Genomic DNA, 26,504 nt, shown 5'->3' on the forward strand with positions numbered 1-26,504 from the left:
ATTCATGATGTGATTGAAGTAATTGAATGTCTGGTTTTATTAACTAAATTGTTAAAAATTAAATGTAAAAGGAAGACCAATTTAAAGTAATTACCCCCCAATATAATTGTCTTCTTAACACAAATGATCAAGAAAATATGATTAGAACATGATCTGAAACTGATGCTATGCACGTACGCAATGTATGTGATAGCTATTATCTATTCTGTGGTGATAGCAAGAAATGAGAAAACTTCCATGCATTTGATTAAACAAAAATTAAAAAAGCACTTACATTTAGTTATTCAAAGATCTAAGGAGTAAGCGGATGACACCATTCGCTTCGACCGTAACAAATGCATAAAAATAAAATGTATATCACTAATTAGAGAATCTTAATTTAATTTCATCTCTTCATCTTTCATTCATCAAAATTTTAAATCACATTTTCTTCATCTTGTATTTTTTGTGATTAAATCGACATTCCTTTTCCTACGTCCGATATCTGCATCTCATTTATCAAAATTGGTTCAGAAAACGTGACAGACAAGAAAACCGTAACTTTCGCATTCATAAAATTTAGTATACATAGATCTATCTACAAAACCCGATGCCTGTTGTCAGGTAGTTTATCGACTGTTTTAATGTTAACAGCCTGACCTTGTTCCGCGCTCTAGACTTTGTTATTGCTTTCTACGTTTGATGTAACTTGTGCATTATTAAATTTTCTCTTCCAGTTCTAGCTAATTTTAATGTCAACATCGAGACCTTTCACATTTAGAATATCTATCAGCTTATTCTGCTCTTCTTCCGAGATTCTTTTATCTTTAGTTCTGGTGACCATGCGAATCATCATAATCATCAGATCAATTAGTAACCACATGAACAGTGTTTTTTTTTAAATAAATTCTGTATTTCAGTTTACTCGTCATAAAGCCAGAATTGGTTATAGATAACTTTCTTCATAATTACGGAATACGGCGACCGTAATGTGATAATGGGTCAGCTAACTGACAAACATGATTCACTAATTTGCTCAGTATTGCAGAAGGCAAAATACTATTTTCCCGACGGAAAACGGAGGTCCTCAATCGACTCGTTTAATTTCCTTATGTAGATGACTACAACAAAAAGAAAAAACATGAGAAGTCACATAAAAAGTCATGAGACTTTTTATTATAAATTCTAATTTATTCATCTCCGCCTCCGAATTCCATAGATTATGATCACTTGTTCACGCTGTAATAATAATGATCAATCATTACACGGATTATTAGCTATCTCTTGTCCGCAATAACATTCCATCTGTTGCCGTCTCATTTCCACAATGCAAACAATCGGCCAATAGTGTGGAGGATCCACCGTGAAGCTGCTAATCACTTTCGTTGATGTTTTTGCGAAATCGAGTGGTCTAGTCGCTCTAGTGACGTTTTGTGAGTCGGCCTTGTCGATGGCAAGTGCGGCAAAGATGATTTTGTTGTGGCCTTGTACTATGACAGCTAACTCGTGTTCAATTGCCGCGGTACGTGCCTCGGAAATAACCTTGATTAGCGAAATATAAATGGTACTAAATACAAATGGATGGAGAGAAAAGTCCTAAACAAACAGAGCTTGTTCTAAGGTGACTAGATATGGACCCAACTAAGATAAGTGTGAAAAATATAGGTTCAATAAAAGTTTATAAGCATGATTGTGCTCATTACACTAACATTTCCCCACGGTAGAATTCGAACCCATGCCTTTGTCGGGAGCTTCCTATGTAGCTCTGCTTGCAGTTGTTAAAGACTATTTTACCAATACCATTGTGTTACTAGCGAATCGGAAAACTATTTGAAATATTAATGTGGGAAGTGGCTCACATGATCGTATCAATTGCCTTCAAATTGTCGTGCACTAAACTAATGGGGTTTTATTGGTGGGAAGGAAACGGCGCAACAAAATAGTCGATGAATTTCCAAGCAGCTACCATAAGACCCATAGTACGAAACGATGCTCAGACTTGATGCTTGGATTCTTCTAAGCTTTGATTGGTGCAAGTATTGATCACGGAATACAACAAAATCTATGTTTGTCTTTAAACCTTAGTTATGAATCCTTTAGGCGCATTAGGGCTAATTCTCGTTATGGCAACCGTATAGCTAATGAACTACTTTTCATTATGGCCACTTCTCATTTTGGCTTCTTCTGATTTGGGCTACTTCTCACTTGGGCTACTTCTTATAAGGCGCCTTATGGCTCACATTGTAACATATCGCAAAACTGGATTCATATTCAGAATATACACATCCTTGAGTCTGTGCTCAACTTTGAATCACGTTTCAAGGTTTGTTTCGTAATACGGGCCTAAGTGCTAGTGGGGCGCAGTGCATACTCAAGTGATGCCTAACCGCAGCGCAGTTACATTACGGCAGTTGGATAACTGTAAACGTTATTATTATACTTTGTCACATACGCGGCCGCAACAAAACGCACCAGCAATAATGGCTCCAATCTCAGATCATAGAAAGAGAATAGATATGAAGTCGCGCGTAACTACAACGAGAACCAGTGTCCCCACATTTCCCCCACCACAGCTCCCACACACACATTCAACTGTGTAAAAACAAAGCGACTGAGAGTCTACGACAACATGTGCAACCGGCTTAAAAGTGCTGTGATTGGCCAGAAGGCGTGCCTTATGGCCAATCAATGGCCGCGTGACGTGACGCACACTTTGAAAAAAGCAATTAGAGAGAAGAAAGATAAAAAGAAGTCGATAAGATATCGATACTTTAAATCCTGGGGGCAAGGCTCGAAATTGGTTTAAAAAATGCTTGTATGAAAACCTTTTTATTATTATACGTTATTATTATGTTCTTTAACGATTTTTGCATAAAGGAGTCAGTTCCATTTTAGATGGACGAAAAACTCGGAATCAATTATTGGGACTAAATGAAGTTACCTTATATTAATTTACCCCAACCAAAGCTCAATATTGTTATCGATGGAGTACTTACAATATTGGTAATATATTATTATTTACTTTAATAATAATAACAGGATCACTGTAATTATTATTAACTACTATCGCGCATTAACTTTTTAATTATGGCGAAATTCGTACCGCCTATGTTTATCAAAAATAATGCCTATATTAGGCTTTCAACTAGCTCTTATAGTAATTACATAGTTGACAGTTACTAATCCCTTCTACTGTTGTTATTGTTTTTGTAAAAACTTAAAAATCGCAAGCAACTCATGATTTTTTCATTCAAAATTAGAAAATAGAAAATAAATAATTTACTTTTATTTATCGATAATAGGAAACCGTATTAGAACACGAGCCCTGCACTATGTTACGACCGGCACATGCGGCCGTACTGTGTATTTTCACGCGTCAGTGGATATCGGAAGAAATAAAATACATTGCGCAGTAGTTACGCATGACATAAAGTGGTTGCTAACTAAATCGTCAATGTACAACGTGTTTGAATTTTTATCACCACTAATTTCGATATCGCAGTAAATGTCACGGCACTGAATTCGTTCGTAAAAATGTTTAGTTTTTTTTATTTATAAGCAAAATACCAATGGATTTGCAATACTTACATGTGGTAAATGACTTCATTGTTCCTGTAGTTCTTCGTTTCACTTATGTTATTGCACGTTACGACGCATTATCCAACAATATCGGAGAACATTTCCTCAGTACGACTGAATCGCGACTAACCTGGCGTCGCGGGCGATGTTCGTTTCTGGGCATATCGCGGAGACACGCGCCACGCCCCCGTTTCACATCTATTCCCTTCTATGATCTGAGGCTCCAACAGGCCTGGCTCACTCCGCGCGGTACATCCGATAATTACCTACAGCGAAGCGCCCCGCCGGCGGGCAGCGTGACCACTTTTAGTAGATTTCTACTTTTTTGGTAGATTTGAGGCAAACAGAACGATGATTTAGTAGTGCTAAATCGTTTAGTAGATTTTGGTAGATAATTGGTATTTTTAGAACATTGCTATAAATGGTAGTCCAAAATTAAATTGTAACCGAGCCGAGAATCCAGGCCAGAAAAAAATAACTTTAGGGTCCGCTTATGGTCACTATATGAAGGCGAACTAACTTGACAGTTCAATTCAATGCACACAAATGTTGCCACATATTGGCTAGTGTTGTTAATATCGACATAAAAAAATTCAAACGTTCAAACCAAGGGTTTATTTTTAAGAAGTACTTTTATTTATCAATGAAATTAAACTTAAAACTTGTATTATTAAATAGTACTAATTTTAAAAGTGTTATAATTATCTATACTAATATTATAAAGAGCGCTGGAAATTGCACAAATTTTAAACCTGAAGCATCCATGCTACAAGTAATGAAAAATGACAAAAAATTATATAAAAATGTTAAAAAAGACTATAATGATGATGATAAAGAAATAAAAATACTATATTTTGTTCAAATTATATGTTTTATTTTATGTGGTATAATTTAAGTAGAATTTTAAATAGGTCTTGGTAGATTTTGGTAGATTTGAGCATCGTTTTTGGTAGATTATCTGATGAAAAAGTGGTCACACTGGGCGGGTATTATATCAGTCGAGTGTCACGCGCGCGCTCGTCAAGACGCTGGCGTGCGTTGTAGTATGATTATAATTATATGATCATAGTATTATTTAAAAATGGACATAAAGAGAAAGAAATATTGTGCGGCGTTCGGGTGTTTAAATTCGAAAAGTAATCTACCGGATTTATCTTTTTTTTTCGCTTCCCAAAGATGCTGAAAGGTATGTTGGCCATGTAGGTAATCAATAATTCTTAGGATAGTATAGGAACCTAACCTACCATGACTACTGCTCAGAATGCGTTCGTTCGTTTCAGCCAAATGACGTCCACTGCTGGACAAAGGCCTCTCCCAAGGTTTACCATAATGAATGCATACTTACCTACATACGTACGAGTAGGTCATTACAAATAAGTAGATTAATTATTTTTTCACTAGACAGCAACCCTAACAGCGTAAGAAGAGTTCAGAGGCACGCGATAGAAAGAGACAAAACTTGTAAGTGAATAAAATTGTAGGTACGTAGTGCTGTGCGAGCTGAATTCCACTGTATCGCGTCGTAGCAAGACTCGCATTTATTTAAATCGTCTTGCGGAGTAATCCTTCTGTACCTGTACTATTACTTATTCTGTGGCTCCAATCAATATCGTATGAAACACGATACGGACTAAACACCTATCGCTATGATTACAAATCAACACGCTCATTATGCTCTATGTTACGTTATGTAAAGTCCGATATTGAACAGACGTGTGACATGCAACAATTTGATATAACACATTTGTGAGACGATGAAAATATGATAGTTGGTTTTGACAACACAATAGCAAATGTATCTGTGGGGTATTCAGGATTGCTCCAAAAGCCTATTGTCAATGCTCAATAAGATCTTGTAACTCCATACCTAAACGAATCTGGAGGAAAGCTTATGCCTTGAGGATTGTACTAATGATATTTTTGTTTAAAATCAGTTTTTACTTTATTGATTATATCAAGCTTAGCACACACTGAAGAAATCTGATAAATTGTATTTTTTATAGGTTTCAACAAACGCTACTGTCGTATTTAACATGCAATACAACAGCGTACCGTTTAAAGTTATCAAAGCCAACTTGCATCCATGATGAACCTGTAAACTCAAAAAACGCATTAGATCTAACTTAAAAGTATCTTTTGAAGTAAACAATAAAGTACAAAAAATCAAAAGTGAAGTAACTCAAAAATATAATTTTAACAAGGCACTTTGTTTTATTTAAGATGTTCCAGATTTAAAAATACCAGCTTTTACTGTATATTTCTTTTTCGGACAGTACCTATTACTCTTGACATACCTACTTACGTTGCAAATTCAAATTCTACATTAGCATTCACGTTGCTGTAACTCATAGAAAAATAAACTCGGACTCCCAATGCAGTTTATTTTTCACAATATTAACGTAAGTTATTGTAAATTATACGCGATCACTACGTAATAAGCATAGTTTTAAATCATAGATGTGCGATTACAATTCGAAACTACGTCAGCGGACCCCACGAGTGCGTTCTTGCATCGTACACTTTCAATTCCGAAATCTTCCATGGACTGGACATTGCTAGCTAAATATGCATCCTCTTTGAAGTCAACTCACGTTCGGATATCAAAACAAGTATTTTTATGTCAACATCAAAATAGTATCCATCTTTAATTCTTAACAAGACTGAGTCAACATCGTGGCCACTATATTTTGTACCCTATTGCCTTACTTTAAGATCTCAAAATAATGTATGGAATGGGAACTTCGGCAAAACAAATTCGAGGCTTAAAAAAGTGTTACCATTTTTGGGGAATGTCCTTTACTGTCTCACAGCACGTCGCGTAATAATGTTCGCTCAGTAACCGAACTTTTTACTTGCTCCAATAATTCCACTTTCCGAGTAAAGAGATGACCTATTTTAAACCTATTTGCAATTTAACGATTGATCGCATATCCCGTCAAATTAGGTTATCAAATGATTTCACCGAACTACCTGAGCCGGATCAATCTGAATTTCAAATGAAAAAGACCTACATATTTTATTTTCAGCAGCACCCATGTTTCTCGGAATTTTTCCTTGTAAACATTTCGAAATAACTCTTCAAGGATATTTGTGATACTTTTTATTTTCATTGTTCATTTATGATGAAATTCTTAATTGTTAAAAGATTCTCATTCGTTGATAAATTTTAAAAATTTAGTTAAAACAAGTGGACTCAAAAAATATAACCTAACCTAACCCAACCTGTCTTAAAGAAATTGAACCGCTGAACTAAACGAGGCGTTAACTTGTTCCGAATACTTCCGAAGATTTGAAAGCGAGCGCGCGCGCACTGCTATCCTGCTCAGTTTTCACTTTCACGGGCCGATGGCCGCCCAGCCTCGGCTTACTTCGGCACACTGTGTCAAGGTCACCCGCCTGGAATCCGATGGGAAGTGGATCATGACCTCTGGAGGTACGCCATGGGTTTTGGATGACCTCAGTGACGTCACAGACGAAGCTATGCTTCTTGACACTGACCGCACTCAATAGAATACGATGAAGAAGACGAATGATGTGTAGCCCTCCAGGGTGTTAGAGACTTGCAGGTCTTGCCGCCACAAGAAATCTAAACGTACATGCTCATTGTGTTCTGCAAATAATATTAATATGATAATAATGATTAATGATTCATTCAGGCTGTGCAGATTTTGAAGCTCTACAGCTTACTTTTTAATGTAGAACACAAGCTACCACGCCAAGTGGTCATAAAATTCAATTGTTTACAATAGTAATTAACTTTAATAATGAGAAAATATAAATGCAAGAACTTTCCATGATTAGATTATTCTTTAACTTCTCAATATTCAGTTTATCTTTATTTACAATGTAATGATAAATAAAGTTATGTTATTGTATTTGTCATACACTTTTATCTTTTAAACTTTAACAATAACAATGAAGAAATAACTGAGTGGGTATAGTTGTAACATGGTTTACTTTTAAGTAAAAAAAAGTCGTCTCTATACAAAAGCAGTAGATTACTGATTATACGATAAGGGCCGAGAGATCAGCGACCTGCGTTATCGCTCTTATCACGCGAAGTATTGTTGCACTTGGCAAAGAAAGTGCTGCTATCTGATAAGGGACTAGATGATGAACTGTCTTTTGAAATGTCACCTCTATTACAAAATGTGTCTGTACTTTTTTGCAATAAATAATCAATATCACGAGGATATCAGTGACCAACATCATTAAATGTAAGTGCACAGTCACAACAAGTTACGATTCGTACTTTTGATAAGACAAGGGTATAATTTTAAAAATTGCAAAAAGTGAGTTACGCCAATGTGTTCCACGGTGTGTAGGTGCGAAAATTTTGTGAAGAGAACATGAAAGTGGTCATTTATATGCTGTACTGCCCAAGGGTATTTGTTTATTATGTATAAATAGTACTTAATCACAAAATAGATAATACCTAGCTAGATAGGGTACCCTTCCTCAACATTGTAATCTTCGCTATACTTAATGTAATTGATTAAGTACAATGTTGGTAATTGATTTCATAACAAAATGCAACATTATTACGAAGGGCATCACTTAAACTGAATCATCTGAATCGTGCAACAGTGTGCATACTTGATCGCTGTCATTTTGTTATTTACACTTCCGATCGCGACACAATTGAGTGATATGTGCGTCTCTTTTGTTCCGCAGATAGACAACCATGCACGAGCAGGACGGAGATACGGAGCCGGCGCACCACGCGCGTCGGCCCATGAACGCATTCCTTATATTCTGCAAACGTCACCGAAGCGTCGTCCGCGACAAATATCCTAATCTTGAAAATCGGTACGTCACCATGATAATTTTGTTAGCCTTGTTTTACGCGGTTTTAGCTACGCCTATGTTTTATGACGGGTCGTAATAGAAGCATGAATGCATGAAATTGACCCATTATTAAGAGTAATGCCAAAAAAATTTAGGTGAAAATTGATTTGAACATAAATAGACCTCACTGGAGGTAGTATCATCTTTATTAATTTTGTATTTCAATAATTCCAGGTCTATAACCAAAATTCTTGGAGAGTGGTGGGCTAACTTGGATAAAGAAGAGAAAGCTTGCTACACAGGTCTTGCGAAACAGGTATAGTTTGCATTTTATCAAAACTTACAATCTCTATTAAGATCTTTTATATTTTATGTAAACCTACTGATTTCTTCCTTACAGTACAAAGACGCATTCTTCAGTGCCAATCCTGACTTCAAATGGTACAAATTACCTGCGCCCCCGCTCCGCACACTCTCCTCTCGGCCGAGAGAACCGAACGAGAAACAAATAGAATCCCCCATCAGCGAATATCATGAAGCTGAATTAGAAAAAACAAATAATAACTCAACTAAAGTAGACTTCAACAAAAAGACCAATGAGCACGTATACGAAAACGAAACTAAACCGTTGTCAATGTTTACTCCAGGCAAGTTGGCAGATGAAGCCCAAATGGGAGGCCTCAGCAGTCTCCTGGCCACTAAGACTGAAACCAAAACTCCGAACCCTTACTATTCACCTCACTGTCTTAAATATAATGCGATCTCAACCCCAAACGAATTCAGATCTCACAACATATTAGAAAGGGCTAAAGCAAAAGGAGCTGCCAACGAGGAAAGCATACGTGAACTTCAAAATGAACTCACAGAAACCACAAAGGTATTCGTAGAAGAAGGCTTTAGTGAGGAAAAGGGAGGATTGTATCAGTACAGTGTCGCCAACGACCAATTTACTAACCAAGATGTGATAAACCAAATAGTTGATAAAAGGTATTCTAAAGACGAAGATTACGGTTATCAGAGAAATTGGTCAGATGACGAAAGGAACTCAAGATCTGGGCGGTCGTGCAAAGGAAAGCGTTACCAGGAATTCATGGCTGTGGGGGGATTGATCGTGAATAAGAGGCAAAAGCGAGACATCAACGACAAATTGCCAGACGAGGGCTACAGCGCGTCCTGTAGCTGGGAATCTGGCAATCACCGTGGCGAGGAGCACAATTCGCTTAGCGAGATGTCAATCGAGAGCGAAACAAAAAACGACACCGTAGAAGCACCTGAATCAGACAATAATGCAAACAAGACTTTCAAGGCTGCCGACTTTGATTTGGACGCTAAAATAAGAGCGTTACCCTCACTCAGTCTGGAGAAGTTTCAACAGAAAAAGCGCGAGAACAAACGCAAGAAGAAAACTCTCAGTCTCAAGCCTAAAGCGCTGGAATCCTCGCATATAGTCAATTCGGTTCCTAGGTCTATTCTAGACGATAGGCGTGAAATGGCCGAGAGCTGGCGCGACTCCGTCATCGGCAGTCAAAAACGCAAGCCGAGGAAAGTGAGCATAACCAGGTTCGAATTAAAGGGTTTGTATTCGACCATGGAGAACAGTGAATCGCATAAAATAAGCCCCGAAATCAAGATTGCGACTGAGGCGCCTTGCACGGTCGTCCAGAGCATGGAAATCTGCAAACAACCCCAGCATAGCAACGTCACGCAGGACCTATTAGCTCTTGCGACGCTGGCTGAAGTCGCCGCCAACACCTCGAAGATCGAAGGTTCATCCATCACAGACACCATGACCGCCAAAGCAAGCGATGAAAACGCTTCCATGGTATGAAATACCAACAATATAACAATTCCAAAAATATTATTTACTATATAATCAGATAATATTTATATATTATAGATCTACTTTTACATGTACGCATAAAAATAATAATTGTACACCTAAATGTAGTTTTTATAAAATAGGAATAGAGTTTATTTATATCGAGATAGAGAGATATATATATTATTATATACCTATTTTAGTTGATTGGTAGGTATTTGTGATAGTTAAATGCATAACATCACAAGAATAACAAGGCATAATGTATTAAGAATATCAAGTTAATAATATTAATGATATTAAGTTCGTATATGAAAAAGTTTGTTTAAATGAAATATCAGTGTTAATAATAAATGTTATTATAACAGAGTTATGCATCACATGAAAAATGCCAAACTTAAACAGTAATTTCGTTTATAATCGTTAACCTCATTTTTGTATAAAGTTAGATTTATTTAAATCGCCTTAATATTAGATTTTAAATCAAAAGTTAGACACCAACATGCATAGACTGCAATTGCATTTTTATGGTGATTTTGTTTTTTTATTCATAACGTCATTGAATATTTTGCAAATTTATCATTTGTATAATATATTTTTATAACGTATCTATTAAAGTGACAATGTTCACGTTTTATACATTTTTACTAAACATGGCAACATTGTTGTTGGAACGATCGACTTAATGGCGGTGCCTTTTAAAAGTGATTTATTGGGGTGGTACAGGGAGTGTTGCCATGCGTGCGCAAAATTGAAACATTTTATATAATGTCGATTTAATAAATATTATAAAGATACAGGCAAAAGTAACCTAATATAAATTTATTTTAGTCGCTAGTTAATTGAATACGCCTATCGCGGCTAAAATTATCGTGAGTGAAACTCGCTGTTTTTCTTTTGTGATATAATTTTTGAACCTTGATTTTAAACGAAAATAAATTTATTTCGCTTTGTTTTAACTATTAATTCACGCAATATCTTTTTATATAGGGTTAATCGATGTGTTGTTATAATTGATATGAAAAAAACTAAAAAAAACACGAATCTGAACGTTCACTGTTGTAGATGATAGCAAAATGATCATGTCTCCCTTAGGTACCTGAACCTTATCGAAAATGTTCATGAATTTTAACGCGACGTTAAAACATTGCAATTGTTACATTAATAGCTAAGCTTTATTTAAGTTACACACCATTGTCAACTTCAGTTTAATTTATTTATTGTTTTATTTGGAACAGTGTTTCTCAAATTGTTGTTCTTATTTTGTGCATATAGATGGATTTTAAGGATTACTGTGATTTTGTTTCCATCTACGTTGATGGTATGAAGCTTTTGTAGGTCTAGTCTAGAAGGTAGAGTTTTAAAAGAAGATTGCAAGTACTAAATTTTTAAAGTGCACTTATATGTATTTTTTAAAGTTACAAAAGATGACAAAAGCCATAATGTGACATGCTCATCCAAAGACCAAATGTATTTAGAATAGGGAAGCTAGGCTGTAGATATTGTATATTTAATATTCAAGTTATATGTAATATTTATGATGATATTATATATTATATTTTTGAAAACTGGCTAATATTGTGGCATTCCAATGTCAAAATTGTAAAATCCCTTTTATGATATAGATTTGTTGCATTTTTTTTGTTTTTAACATTTTCTCCCAGAGCTTTTAAATCAAATTGTTATTTTTGTGTAAAGTTTTAATTATTGTTACGTTTTCGTAAAGTGAAGAGCTTTAGTAAGTTCCTAAAATTATATCGATGAGCTAACACTATTCAATGAAATTTCATAGAGTGCTGGTGTTCATGAAAAATTCTTTTGCCTTGTCGATATATTGTAGCCTTACCTGTTCTGTAGATTGATATATTAGTGATAAGGCGAATCGTAACGGGGGCCAGTATAAAGGGTTATTTACTAAAGAGAATTTTTCGTTTATTATAGATTCTATTGGATTAAAAAAAATTATATTGTGAAGAGCTTATACCTAATATGTATATTTACAAAATAATAAATTCTACGAAAGTTAAACCCTAATATGATCCGTTTATTTGAATTATGGTGCTGGAAGATCTGTATTTTAATTGTTTTAAGAAACAACCCAATATTGCATAAGTTATCTTGCATGGCAATGGAGGGTAGTCAAGTAGGATAATGAAGAGATATAATTTAAGATGGATCAATTTGTGCTGTTAACCGTGTGAATCTTTTATAAAAATAAAGATTTCGTTTGACAATACAATTTGATTAAAAGTATATTTTTTGTAACGGTTTAACCCTTTAACAGGCAAAGTAAGTTCAAATTTTAATTGTTTTGGACCTTAAGCCAACCAGGTTAAAATAATTATGGTGGGATGAGACCTGCCTTATAAAGGGTTAAAAACTCATTGTGTTGTTTGAGAAACACTGGTCTAGGCTACGTTATTAGACATGTTAAGTCGGCACCCAAAGTGTTTACCTTTTTGGTTCCAAAGTAACTATTGTTGAACGTTTGTTAAATATGAGCGCGGTACATTCTATATCCTTTTATTGTAGAAATAAAGTTTATTCATTAAAATATTTTGTTTCCTTTAGAAAAACCTTTAGACACACATAAACACATAATAAGTTATAAAGTTACTGCGGTAACTAGGTTATTTTATTTTATTTTGTTAGGAAAATATACAGTGAAACAATAACAGACTAATAACCACTGCTTAAGAAACTAAACACCATTAAACATGTTTTCGCAATAATGTTTCGTAATAAAGCAAAATACGGGCTTTAGTTTAATATAATTTTTAAAATCATTATGAGATAAACAAACAGTCATATTATTATTGTTTAAATACATTTATAGGTTTTAAAAATACTAATTCGTGCAAAATGTTTGATTACATTACATTAACTTATAATGTTCATATTTTGTACCAGATGACATGCATAGCTGCTCGGTAGTGTATGGTCCGTCTGAAAAAGAAAAATTCAACGTGAGGTTGATGATGAAATTGCACGAAACTGAATTAAACAAATAGGTAGGCATTTCATAATTTGTGAAAACAAAAAACTCACGTGAGCTTAGAAGCGGACTATAAAATTTAAAAAATTCTAGACGTTATTTATTGGCCCATGTAAAGTGTAAGAAAAAAATTTGTTGGTCTATTACTCGCCAAAAAAGTTCGATGACATCACATGTTACATAACCATCATCGACTACCGCCAAGTCACTGAGTTTGTCTCTATTTCTCCTTGGTCAATATTGGTCTAACTGTCGAATTTATATGCTCAAGAACACCAGTGAAATATCCAGTTACAGTTACGTGAAAAATACTTTTTAAACACTCGACATTGGCAAAACCAGTGTGCTTCAACACGCACCATTAAAGCCATTCTACAGAATATAATAAAGACCAGTGTTTATAATATGAAAAGGAAATGCTTATGCTTACCTATTGGGAACCACTCTGTTGTTGCGATGCCAGCGTCTTTTCTTGCAGAGGCCACGGCTTCTCTCATAGCGAAAGGAACGGATACAGCCATGCAGGTAGCTGGCTCACCAGTCACTGGAGACACCAAAAAGGTAATATTCTCAAAATTGTAGTCATATTTAGCCAAGGCGCAGACCACCAACTTTTGGTTGGCCGATAGTTGGGCCCGATTTTAACTTGTATGAAGAATCGGCCGATATCAAATCGGTGTACCTAATGTGCGCACTTTCATACATGTCCATACTGATTAACAGCCCGACTCAACTATCGTCAACTAAAAGTCGATGGTCTGCGCCTAGGCTTACTAATGATTGTTGATTTTCATCCTACTACAGCGTAAATTTATTTTTGTTAAAATTCTGATATTAAATCTTTATTTACAGAACTCCGCAAATACGAGAATCTAGAAAAATCTGATTACGTGGCAACTACAGGATTGCGAAAGACATCATCATCCATCAATCATCATTGTTTGGTAAGTTTTGTTTCTATAAATATGCTAGGTATGTTACAAATGTTCCTGCCTTAGGCAGTTCGTTTCAAGTTATTTATAATTTTCAAATTAGTTTGAGATGCGACTCTTAACGCTAAAAATTAGCTTATATTTATGCTAACCTTTAGCTCCTAAAACAATAGCCGCGCTGTAAGATTTCTCCCGGAAATATACCCTGAAGTCCTGCGGGATGTCCCTGGCTTGAGGGACGTGGTAGTTCCAAGAACGATCTGATTTCAATTCGCCGTTTTCTTTATCGTAAACCAGTTTTTCAGATGTCCAATAACCTAGGCCGAAAATGAATGCACCTTCCACCTAAAACAATATTTGTGTAATGCCATAAGGCCTTATAAACTGATCATCCGGGAACGGAAGGGTTAACCTGTAGAAAATAATTAAAACAGTAGATAAATAAAATTAGGCGTTATCTCTTAAAGTTACACATTTTTTTTAGTGTTGCGTCACAGTCCGCAAGGCCACAATCTACTTTTTAAAAAATATCCTATTTATTTCCACACATTTACACTATCTTTACAAGAAAAACCTAATACGATAGCATAACTTATTCTAGTACTAGCGGCCGCCCGCGACTTCGTACGCGTGGATCCCGTTTTACCCCCTTCATCTATCTTACGCGGTTTAGATTTTTTCATACAAATGTTTTTTCCCGCTAACTCCCGTTCCCGTTGGAATTTCGCAATATCCTGTTGTAACTAAGCTTTAAGTTTACTAAGGTACCTGCATGCCAAATTTCAAGCGTCTATCTTACGTGGCTTAGATTTTTTCATACAAATGTTTTTTCTCGGTAATTCCCGTTCCCGTAGGAATTTTGCAATATCCTGTTATAATTAAGCTTTAAGTTTACTTAGGTACCTGCTTGCCAAATTTCAAGCGTCTAACTTAAGCGGTTTAGATTTTTTATACAAAAGGATTTTCCCGCTAATGCCCGTTCCCGTGGGAATTCCTAAGTATCCTATAACCTGCACAGGAGTATGAAAAATAATTGTACCTAGTTTTGTTAAAATCCGTCGAGTAGTTTTTGTTTCTATAAGGAACATACAGACAGACAGACAGACAGACAGACAGACAGACAAAAATTTTACTGATTGCATTTTTGGCATCAGTATCGATCACTAATCACCCCCTGATAGTTATTTTGAAAATATATTTCATGTACAGAATTGACCTCTCTACAGATTTATTATAAGTATAGATAGGTAGGTACATAATAATAACTTACTCTTTAGTAGTCAGTTAATACACGTTAGTAGGAACATGCATTAAAAACTGCACTCTTAAAACCATAAATCATTAACAAATTAAAGCAACTTACTTGTCCAACATCAATTTCGGGGCTGACACTCCTGCCGACATCTTCATACAAATCGACCCTAACTATCTCAGACTCCCCAGTCAGTATGTCCACTTCCACCTCAGACAATGTTACCCCATATACGAAGAATATCGGAGATAAAATATCATTGACGAATGTTCGGGCTCGTAAATCCACTCTAAGGAAATGTGCCTGTTTTATCAATTTCTCCCAAGAGGGATTAAGCAATAAAATTCTAATTGGTGCCAAACGAAGCAGTAACTCCTTACAGCATTTCTCGACTCCCATTCCCACGCTCTGCGATGTTATACTGCTGCTAGTAAAAATACTGTTGGGCGCTGTAAGAGTATTGTGCCCTTTCACTTTTATTTTATCAACCGAAATGTTGAAGAAGTGAGCACAAATCTGGATAGCTTTCGTGTTTATGCCTTGGCCCAACTCTATACCACCATGGTTGATTACCACGGAACCGTCTCCATGGCATATTACCATGTTCACCTCGTAGCCGGCTGGACTAAGAGGCGTGTATCTCATAAAAGCCCACCGCAAGCCTCGCTTCTTCCATCTATTTTCAGCATTGAACTTATCAACAGCGGCTCTTCTTTCCGTGTATTCTGCCCTTTCTTTCAATTCTTCTCCCATGGTTTTGACATCGCCAAATAATAGTGTGTTTAAGTTAGTCATGCGTACGTCATAGGGGTCAAGGGATAGCTCATAGGAAATTTGCTCCATGATGTGTTCTGCGCTAACAATGTTTTCTAATGAAGCTGGAAGGCAGAACCATTTAGGTTTCAGTTAAATAATTTAAACTTTTATTTAAAGCAGTTTCCATACAACATAAATACTTACCTGGTGCTCTGCAGTATGAATTTTTAGCTGTGTCAGTTCTAGCGTTATAACATTTGTAGTCCCACCATAGGCTTTTGTAACAATTGTTGTATACGTCTACTCCAATTGCTGATATTATTTCACTGGTAACATGACCATTATCTTCAAAGAGGTTGTAAGTCATGTATTGCACACGACCGCTCTTACTAACCTTCACCTAATAATTTAAACAAAAATCAAAAACAGTCACAAATGATAACACCAATTACTTATCAAGAAAATATTTTTGGTAACATTTTGGAAAACCGTTCTCGCCAAAATTTACAAACATCTCATTATGTAAGGTCAATGCTTAAAGTAATAATACGTGCCTCAACATCAGTGGAACAAGGTAGCCTTTTTCCCAAAGCTCTCGTGACAGAGCTCATGGACTGAACCAAACGGACTGGCTTGTTCAGCATAAACGCTGCAATGCTACAAGCGACTGCCCCCAAAGTGCTGCGAGTTATTTTCAATCCAAAACCACCTCCAAGACGGTTAGTAAAGACATCCACCCTAAAATATCACCACCTTTAGTTACTATCATCAATATTTATATTGAAATGGTTACGTAAACCGAAGTTCACAATAGCTTACCTATTATGATCAATGTTCAAAGCTTTAGCTGTCGTATACTGTACAGCATCCATCCATTGGCTCGACGAATAAACAGCTAGACCGTCTTCCGAAGGTCGGCTTATACTCACAATCGTTTCCATTGGGAAATGGTATTGTCCGTAAATCGTGTAGTTAGATTTAAACTCTTTGTGATTAAGAAGACCTCTACCTATGTTAGGGAGCGGCAAGAACAGGTTGTATCTTGATTTATCTTCTTTAGCTTCCTTGATATCGATCAAAGGCTTTCTAACATTGGTGTATGTAACTTTTACTTTCTTAGCTGCTCTTTCTGCTAATGCCGTTGTTTCAGCAACAATAATACCTAAAGGCTGGTTGTAGTATTTAATTTCTTTACTACAAAATACTTCTTCTCCTTTTACGAATACGATTTCACCTAATAACTGAAATGAATTCTCGCCGGGAATGTCTTTGGCTGAGTAAAACGCTTCCACTCCAGGAATTGCCTAAAATTTAAAATTAATTTTTTGAAACCATTAATCCTAGCATAAAATTGTACCATTATCTGCTATTATTAAGATCAACAGATAGTAGGAATAAAATAATTTCTAATGATATATTTACCAGAGCTTCACTTGGATCTATAGACTCTATCTCCCCTTGTCCCACTGTACTTAATACAAGTGCAGAATATAATTCGTAAGGGAGTGATGGCAAATCATCCGTATACTTTGCTTCTCCCGCACATTGAATCTAAAATAAATTTAAAAATATCCATCTCAAAGTAAAAAAAATCGACGAAGAGACCATAACATTGTAAGTAATCTTGGGTTCAGTTATACCATAGCTTCCACCTTCATTATTGGCTCATTAAGAGGGTATAATTTCGGATCAGTGCTGAACTCTTGTCGTCCCTGCGACACGGGCCGTGACTCGTGAAGTTTTTTCGCTCCAGAACGGTATTTTGCTTTTATTTTATCTTCAGGACATAATGTCAATAATCCCTGAAAGAATGGGAGTATATTATCAAGAAGGGCTTAATTTACTTTGAACTATGGAAAGGTCTTAAATCAACATAAAGGTATTGCTAACTACTTCAGCTGTACCCTTGAGTATTACACTCTACCTTGTAAAATAGAGCTATTGCTAATTGTTTTCTGTACTCAGGAGAAGGTTCTGGCAAATTTTCAACTGCAACAACTTCTTGGTCCAACTTTTTAATAGCTCCTTGCAACGTATCGTTCTCAAAAAGTTTTTTTCCCACTAAATATTCCTCTGTTTCAAATGCTCGTGTAAATGTTGAAGATATACCACCAAACACAATCCTGGCGTCTTCCACTGTGTTGTCAGATTTTACTTTATACTGGAAACCAGCATTGACTATCGCATGCGCGTTTTGAGATCGAGGCATTATCTACAAATGTTATTTATATAGAATAGAATAGAATAGAATATTGTTTATTTGGCACAATAGGTACACAATATAGGCAGAATACAAAATAAAACATACAATATAGAACTAAAAATAAACCTTATCCCAATTAAAATAAAGAGTGCCCTGTGCCAAAAAGGTCCCTGGCTCAGCATTAGTCGTGACATTAAAGGTGCCACGACACTGATTTTCAGCAAGGACCTTTGGGGCACTGGGGTCGCCGTAAAAAAATAAAAACAAACACACAGATTACCTATCACAGAAATACAGACAATAAAAATCATGAAACAATTAATTATAAAAAAAATAAATTAAAAAAGTTCCAAAAGTGCAAAATGTACAATTAAAGATGACCCACGCTGAACCATTCCATCAAACTCAATATCATTTCATAATTCTCCTTACTTCCTATCTTCGAAAGTTTGTAGTTTCTGCCAATCTTTATGGAGTACCTACCTATTGAAGAAGTTTCAAGTAACTTTAGGAATCAGCAATACCTGGTTATAATTTCTTAAAGTAACTATTCTTTATAGACATGGAATTAGGTAACAGTTTACAGCACACAACCAACTGAAGGGTACAGGGGCAAAACAAGAAATGTCACAAAAACAAAAAGTTATGTAATGAACATTTAAATTTTTAAAAGTTTAAAACATTCTTATGTGTCACTTAAAATTATAAACTACTAATAGGAATACATGACTATACTTGTTTTTACGCTTTTTGTATAATTTCAAATAAAAATACGCGGGAAATCGAAAATATTGCCAACAAAAATATAGATACTTTTGAATTTTAGGGACATTCCTTGTTTTGCCCCTGTACCCTTCAACTTACCTTAAACGTTGCTAGTTTGTACTCGTCGTCGTTTAATGGAGGCAACATTATGTTATACAGTATCTTTCCAGTCATGTCTGTTGCCAAGAAATCTAATATGTTCATGGATTCTCTAGATCCTTGTGAATCCACTTAAAACAGAACCGTTAGGTTAATTTAAAATGCATACAATTTAGAGATCGATTCTTCTAAATAGTCAGTAATCTCGCTCATTAAGAAAAAAACGTTCAGTCATTACGTACCAATAGTCACATATGCATCAACAGTTTCTAATAAGAGAAAAACATCAGATGCAAAACTCCGATGCTTATGTTTCGTCATTAAATTTCCAGCGATAGTTCCCAACTGGAAACAAAAATTCACCTCAAAATGTTAGTTCCTCTTGAAATAAAATGTATCTAAGGTCTTCGTCATACTTACGTTTCTTACGGGTATATGAGCAACCAATTGTAAATGATCGTGTAGCTTTTTTAGATAACTGAAATATTCTTCATCAGATACTATTTCGAAAATTTCCATGGTCTCGGTCAGTGTTGTGTTAGCGCCAATATTTAAGTTTTGATCAATTTGATAACCTTTTAACTCGGATATTCCAGTTATGTCAATTAAGCAACTGGGATATTCATCAATAGGAAACGCACCTAAAATAAAGGCTTGGTTATTAATGTTGCTAATAAATCTTTTACTTTGTCTGTCAGAGACTAAAATGTTCCCATTTTTAGTGTATGGTTTATGTATATAGGACTTTGCAGGCTTGGATTAATCTCAGTTGTTACAAGTGCTATCTAAACTGTGTACCTACTCTCCTCGACTAACGTAATTATATTTACCTTTAGCTGTATTTCCTGCCACTAACATATAAGAATCCTCGCCTTCGCTGCTCAGAATATCAAATATTTGGGAGATCTCAGTTACTTTATACCATTTTTTATTATCTTTAAGTTCTATTTTAATCACATCGTCGTCCATTACGCCACTCTTGCCAGAAATAACACACCAGTCTTCTTCTCCACAAGTTTTAGTACATGGCTTATTGCTTTTCTTGCAAATATACAAATCTTCTATATCAGCAATTTTATTGTCATCCGCATCGACTGCGAACTTCTTCAAGCCATCTAAAATTGGCCTGTATCCAGTACACCTGCAGATATTGCTGCCGAAAGACTTTTCTATCTCCAATTTCGTCAAATCTTTCTTGTTTTGAGCGAGACTGTAGACGTTAAGTTGGTATTAATGAATGATAACGTTAATAAATGATATAAACTCGTAGCACTTTTGATTTGGTAAATGATGGTAACTACCTGTACATAGCCATAACCCAGCCAGGTGTGCAATATCCACACTGGGTCCCATTATTTTCTGCAATAGTTTTCTGGATCGGATGGTACCCATCACCCCTGTTTCCCACTTTTTCAATCGTCGTGATTTCCCAGTCTTGACATGATGTAATTGACACTAAACACTGCCGAAACAAAAATAAGTAGATGATGGTTTTTAATTCAAAAAATTGTGTTAAGCAAGAATGTGTGCCATGTAGGAACTAAATTGTCAACTCAGCAATGAAATCGGTTGTCTAAGGCTAGGCGCAGACCATCGATTTTTCGTTGGCCGATAGTTTAGTCTGGCAGTTGATAGGCATGTATAAGTACAATTTTGTACTTGCCACGGACTCGACTCAAGAACTCGTCAACTGTACAGACTAAGGTCAGGACTATTCCCACCTCCTATTCCCACCGCTGCAACTCCTGTGTAGTCAGGATCTACAGCTTGACTGCCAATAAAAACCCAACCAGTGAAGGTCAAGCTTGTCCCGGGGGAAAGTTAAACTGTCATTGGACCCGCACCGAAATTAATCAGATGAATTAATCATTGCAAAGCGGATAGCTGGCTGCTGGCTACCGACTAAGATCGTGATCAAGAAGGCACATCCTTAAATATCATAACCTACCGAGTTGACAGCTTTAGGAGTCTCCCCAGGACTAGTGGCTGCAGAGACAATGCAGGCACCACAGCCACCCTCTCGACAATTGTACTTTGTGCCACGTAGTTCTAGGTAGCTCCGGATGTAGTCCAGGAGCATTACATCGGAGCTCACTTCACCACCCACTACAAATTATATTTAAGAGCTAAAGTTAATATGAACATCGGAACGTTGAGAAGTTAATTCTTGATAATTATTAAACTTAATCACTATCTTTAAAGTTGAAAAATTAAGATACACAAAACTGCCTAATTCAAAACTCCATTACAAGACAATAGGCAATTTTTCATGAGAGAAGTTTATGAAAAATATTTTACATACCAAACTTTATGGGCTGTACTTAATTAAGTAAGTACATAACACTCGCTCTTGACTAGAAAAGGAAAAGGGCTAGGCATAATACTGATAATAAATATCATACATGTACCACCCTAGACTGCATCTCACGTAACACCATGCAACGTCACCAACAACATAGGATTGATTTTCAGCCTAGTATTATACCTAGCCTAGCTTAGTAATTAGTGTCTTCTTGTCTATAGTTTGTTTTTTACCTGAATGTTCTTCCCCGTTCACTTTGAATTTTATTCTATCCATGTCTGTATTAGTTTAAAGTTTAAAACCAACTGCACAACTGCGTGTGCGCCTCCCAACCATAAATATGTAAGAAACAACCTTAAATGTATGTAAATTAAACATAAAATTACTCAGATAACGGAATCTACCTACACACTGTATTTGACGTCATTAAATTTAATATAAAACTTTTTGCATTTCATTTAAAATTTCCCTACATACAGCACGGGTACCTATAAAACGTGTTTCGTATTTACCATTTTTAAGTGATCCGTTGGTGGATAGTCAATATTTGTAACTTTCTTTCTTTCTTTCTTTTTTGTTAAAAATATTATTATTAACTAATGTGTATTAATTAATAGTCCCGATTTGTAAATTATTAATAGTCCCGTTAACCCTTCGCGATAAGCTATATATATAAGCTTGTGTTACGAGTGGGCTCACCATAATAGTCGAGGGGCGTAGTGATTCGAACCCGCATTATCATATCGTTATCATCGTAACTTTAAGCATATAAACTAGTTTCTGCCCGCGGCCTTATCCGCGTAAATTGCGTTTGCTTCTTTCCATGCCAGAACTGCAAAGTTCTGCAAAACCTCAGAAAAAACAAGAGTTTCTGGTGACTAGACCTTTTCTTGAATCTTCTCCTTTGTGCTAGCCATTTCCCATTATTTGGGGTCGGCTCTCCTCGATCTGCGACCCCAGAATAGTCTGACCTGGGTTGTCGAAATATTTGTTAGGGCAAGCTCTAAGTCCTTGTCCACCGTGGATCTAAACCTGAACCATTTTGTATAACTCCTGAATTGTGATTCGACAGGTAGAGAGTTTCTGTGGTTGACCATAGAGAGACTGACTGTTAGATAGCCCTTAAAATGTCTCTATCAACCACAGAAACTCGCTACCACCTTCGGCTCCACTTTTCCATTAGGTTAGATACAGATCAATAGCTTACTCATAGTTAATGTTTTGTTTTGCCTGTTCAAGTGGGTATAGTGCAATGAACTGCTTAAATACACTGTAATCGAAACAATTAAGCTTCAATAATGGTTAAATAAACAAAACGACTTTATTTCGTATAGTGAATCATACAGAACGTGCAGTTTGTTTAATTACCTTTAAACACGCGTTAATTATGTAGATATAATTAGCATTTTATCGTAAAATAGGAATATTAACTAAATGTTATCAGGTATTTATTGTCTTGCAACACGACCTGTTCTCAGTCTTTAATTTATTTGAGCTTAATAAAAGATATAATAAAAAGTAACGGATACTTAGATAAGGAAATTTAACTTGTACCTAGTTGTAGGTAACTCAAAATTCATGAATAGAACATGTAGGTAACGCGAAATTCATGAATATTATGTACTTAGAACCTTTTTTTATGAATACGTTGTTCAAAAATGATATTTATGATTCTAAATTTTTACTGATTTGGTGTTTCATTTATTACTGAAATAATATTGAAGGTGGGCCCAAATATTTAAATATTCAAACCGGCGACTTGACCCGTGGACCAAGCTAAAAGAGGGCCAAGTCTCTGAAAGACTCCAAAATATTATCATTTTTTTATACTAAAAGTTTTAGAGGTTTAAAAAGGATTACTTTTTAAACCTTTAAAACTTTTAGTATAGCTGTGAAATATTTATGATTTACCTACACGTACATTATGTTAATACTGCAAATGAAAAAATACAAAGTTAAATATGAACATCGATTTTATTCGGGTTAAAATAGTGTTGATATTTAGATGCTTTTTGTTTTTTTCATTTTCGCTAAATTTACATAAATTAATTAATTTTTATCTCACAGACATGTGTAAAATTTTATTTATTGTAACTGACAATAATTGTCACCTAAAAACTACTACCCTAAAAAACTACTACCCTACTAATAAAATTTTAGAGCCCATATTAAACATAATATATACATACGTTATAGGGACTGCGTATCGTCCGCCGTGGTTATGCATAGATACGTTTCTGGATGCGCTGACGGAATCAGTGAACTCATTTTCAGCATATGACCACATTGTCATACTAGGTGACTTCAATGTTGATTTGCTTAAGGCAGAAGAGACGAAGTCTAAAAAGTTGCAGGAGTTTTTACATTGTTTGAGTCTCAATCAATATGTGACAGAACCGACACACTTTACCGATCATTCCGAAACGCTTCTGGACTTGGTATGCAGTAGCACAAAAGTGAGTAATCTGATAGTTGATTGGATACCCGACCTCAGTGGCCATGCTTTTGTTTCGTTTGAGCTAAACATTAAAAAGGCAAGACCGCCACCTCATTGGATAAGTTATAGACCTCTGAAACATATCGATTTGGAGCTTTTTGATGCCGACGTTAATGGTGTAGACTGGGAGGGTGCGCTTTGTCACAATGTGAATGATACACTTATGGCTTTCAATGCGTTAGTTATGGATCTTTTTGATAGACATGCACCGGTGAAGACATCATTCGTTAAACGACAGAGCTATCCATGGATAACTGACACCATTAAGGAGATGATGAAACTTAGGGATGAGGCGCACGCTAGAAGTCGACGTACAGGGCTCGAGTGTCACGTTGAGTATTACAGGGATCTGAGAAGAACGGTTAGTGTGGCAATCCACAACGAGAAAAAAGCATTTTTCGGGCACTCTATTAATAGAAATGTTAAAAATCCTCGTGTCCTTTGGAAGAATCTAAAGCAAAATGTTATTGATTTCAAAACGAAACATACAGATTTACCTTTACATTTGTTAAATCCTGACCTCATTAATAATCACTTCCTCAATATTCCCGGCGGGAACGCTATCAACATGTCACAATTGACTTACTTTAGCCTACATCGTTTCAATGGTTCAACTTTTGACTTGCAAACCGTGGACGAGGCAACCGTCCTTAAGATAATTAAAAACATTACTACGAATGCGCAGGGTGTAGATGGCATCTCTTTGAATATGATCATGCTGACTCTTCCCCGCACCCTGGGTGTAATCACGACCATAGTTAACATGTCTATTGGGACTGGCGTTTTTCCCGAAAGGTGGAAGGAATCTATCATCAAACCTATACCTAAGGTCAACCATCCTACGGAACTAAAAGATCTGCGTCCTATAAGTATTCTACCTCTGCTGTCTAAGGTTGCTGAAAAAGTGGTATGTATGCAAATGACGGAATACCTCAGTAAAAATAACATATTGCCACATAAACAGTCAGGTTTCAGGCCGGGCAGGGGTGCGGCGACTGCACTCCTTGATGTGATTGATGACATACTTGCAGGGCAGGATGTGGGTGAGGGATCAATCCTGGTATTACTTGATTATTCCCGCGCGTTTGACACATTGAATATTTCGTTGCTTTTGGCTAAACTGATGTATTATGGTTTTGGTAAAGATACAGTGAGTTGGTTTTCTAGTTATCTGTCAAATCGCTCGCAAAAGGTGGAGGTTGTTTTGTCTGATGGCACTAAGAGATGCTCTGCGACGCGCCCGGTTCTGCAGGGGATTCCGCAGGGGTCTATACTTGGTCCTATTCTTTTTATCCTCTATACTGCTGATTTGCCTAACTGTATTCAAAATTGCAGGCACCATCTCTATGCTGACGATCTACAAATTTATAAATCTTTCAAGCCCGGCGAAACAGAGATAGCTAAAGATGAGATAAACCAGGATCTTAGAGAGATTGCGGTATGGTCGAAGACGAACGGTCTTGTTTTGAATCCATCAAAGACAAAGTTTATGATCTTAGGAACAAAAACACAAACTAAGCAAATCACCCTTAGCAAGCCGGAAATCGAAATCAGTGATAACCGAATTGAACAGGTCAACGAAGCTCGGAATCTGGGTGTCCTATTTGATAGTCATTTAAAGTTCGAAAGCCACATAGTCAACATTGTCAAACAGTGCTACTATCGATTGAAAGTGCTTTATCAGATAAGGCAATACCTGAATGTTGAACTTAGGATTAATCTGTGCGAGTCATTAATATTATCCAAGCTGAACTATGCAGATACAGCGATCAGCGGATGCCTTCTAGGTCGAACCAAGAATCTCATCCAACGAGTCCAAAACTCCTGCGCAAGGTTTTGTTTCCCGATTCCCCGTAGGGCTCACGTAACTCCGTATCTAAACAAGAGTGATCTAATGAATATGGAGTCGCGGCGTGCAGTGCATTTCGCGGGTTTGCTATTTGGTATCATCAGGAGCCGGAATCCATCATATCTCTTTGACAAGCTAACTTTCACCCAGCGAAACTCACGAGTTGCCGATCGTCTCACGTACCCCACACACAAAACCGCTGCATTTCGGGGTAGTTTCCGATACTCTGCAACAAAGTGCTGGAACAATATTCCCCCACCTATTAGAAATTCTGCAACAGTTTTTACTTTCCGTGTAAAATACAAGAAATATTTATTAAACTTGCAAAAGCTGAAGTAAGAATACTGGTACTTAACATTCTGCCCCCTACTGTATGTTATACGCGGGCGAAGTTGCGGGAAGGCCAGTGTAATTGAGTCACACATAATCTATAAGTATGCGTCGGCTGTCTGTGTGCTGAGGCTATGCGCCTTCTTTTCCTCTGCAAATGGACTCCGCAGAATACCAGTCGCCGTGACGAGCTCTGCGCCGTCACTGCCTTTACTGAGCGGAGCCCAATTTGGTACCAAAATTATAATTACTTTTTTTAAATTTTATATATTTTTTGTTTTGTATTAGAATAAGTTAAATATTGTGTAGGTTTTAAGTGCATGTAATTTGGTGCCAAATAAACATTTCTTCTTTCTTTC

The 26,504-nt window shown here is 36.2% G+C and overlaps 2 protein-coding genes across 4 annotated transcripts in view; one reads left to right on the forward strand and one right to left on the reverse strand.

Moving 5' to 3' along the window:
• LOC135078115 (uncharacterized) overlaps nucleotides 1-12,719 on the forward strand; it is a 28,312-nt gene extending 15,593 nt beyond the window's left edge. For 2 of the 3 annotated variants that reach the window (XM_063972691.1, XM_063972690.1), the window contains exons 2-4: nucleotides 8,233-8,367; nucleotides 8,581-8,662; nucleotides 8,747-12,719. In XM_063972691.1, coding sequence (XP_063828761.1) covers nucleotides 8,243-8,367; nucleotides 8,581-8,662; nucleotides 8,747-10,174 — 1,635 coding nt within the window. In that variant the 5' untranslated portion in view covers nucleotides 8,233-8,242 and the 3' untranslated portion in view covers nucleotides 10,175-12,719. Of the gene's footprint in view, nucleotides 1-7,924; nucleotides 7,944-8,232; nucleotides 8,368-8,580; nucleotides 8,663-8,746 lie in introns of those variants that run through there. The other variant, XM_063972692.1, reaches the window with a different exon arrangement.
• Nucleotides 12,720-12,951: 232 nt separating this feature from the next.
• Nucleotides 12,952-21,793, reverse strand: LOC135078111 (uncharacterized). Its single transcript, XM_063972686.1, has 17 exons — nucleotides 21,703-21,793; nucleotides 21,116-21,273; nucleotides 20,469-20,629; nucleotides 19,998-20,377; nucleotides 19,588-19,808; nucleotides 19,410-19,512; nucleotides 19,168-19,298; nucleotides 18,025-18,312; nucleotides 17,741-17,902; nucleotides 17,523-17,651; nucleotides 16,920-17,404; nucleotides 16,655-16,838; nucleotides 16,305-16,500; nucleotides 15,456-16,222; nucleotides 14,245-14,437; nucleotides 13,591-13,704; nucleotides 12,952-13,111 (listed from the first exon to the last, which is right to left on the reverse strand). The coding sequence occupies exons 1-17, from the start codon at nucleotides 21,743-21,745 to the stop codon at nucleotides 13,041-13,043; spliced, it is 3,786 nt and encodes a 1,261-aa protein (XP_063828756.1). The 5' UTR covers nucleotides 21,746-21,793; the 3' UTR covers nucleotides 12,952-13,040.
• Nucleotides 21,794-26,504: the final 4,711 nt, after the last annotated feature.

This window comes from Ostrinia nubilalis, chromosome 14 (assembly GCF_963855985.1).
Source record: "Ostrinia nubilalis chromosome 14, ilOstNubi1.1, whole genome shotgun sequence".
NCBI lineage: Eukaryota > Metazoa > Arthropoda > Insecta > Lepidoptera > Crambidae > Ostrinia > Ostrinia nubilalis.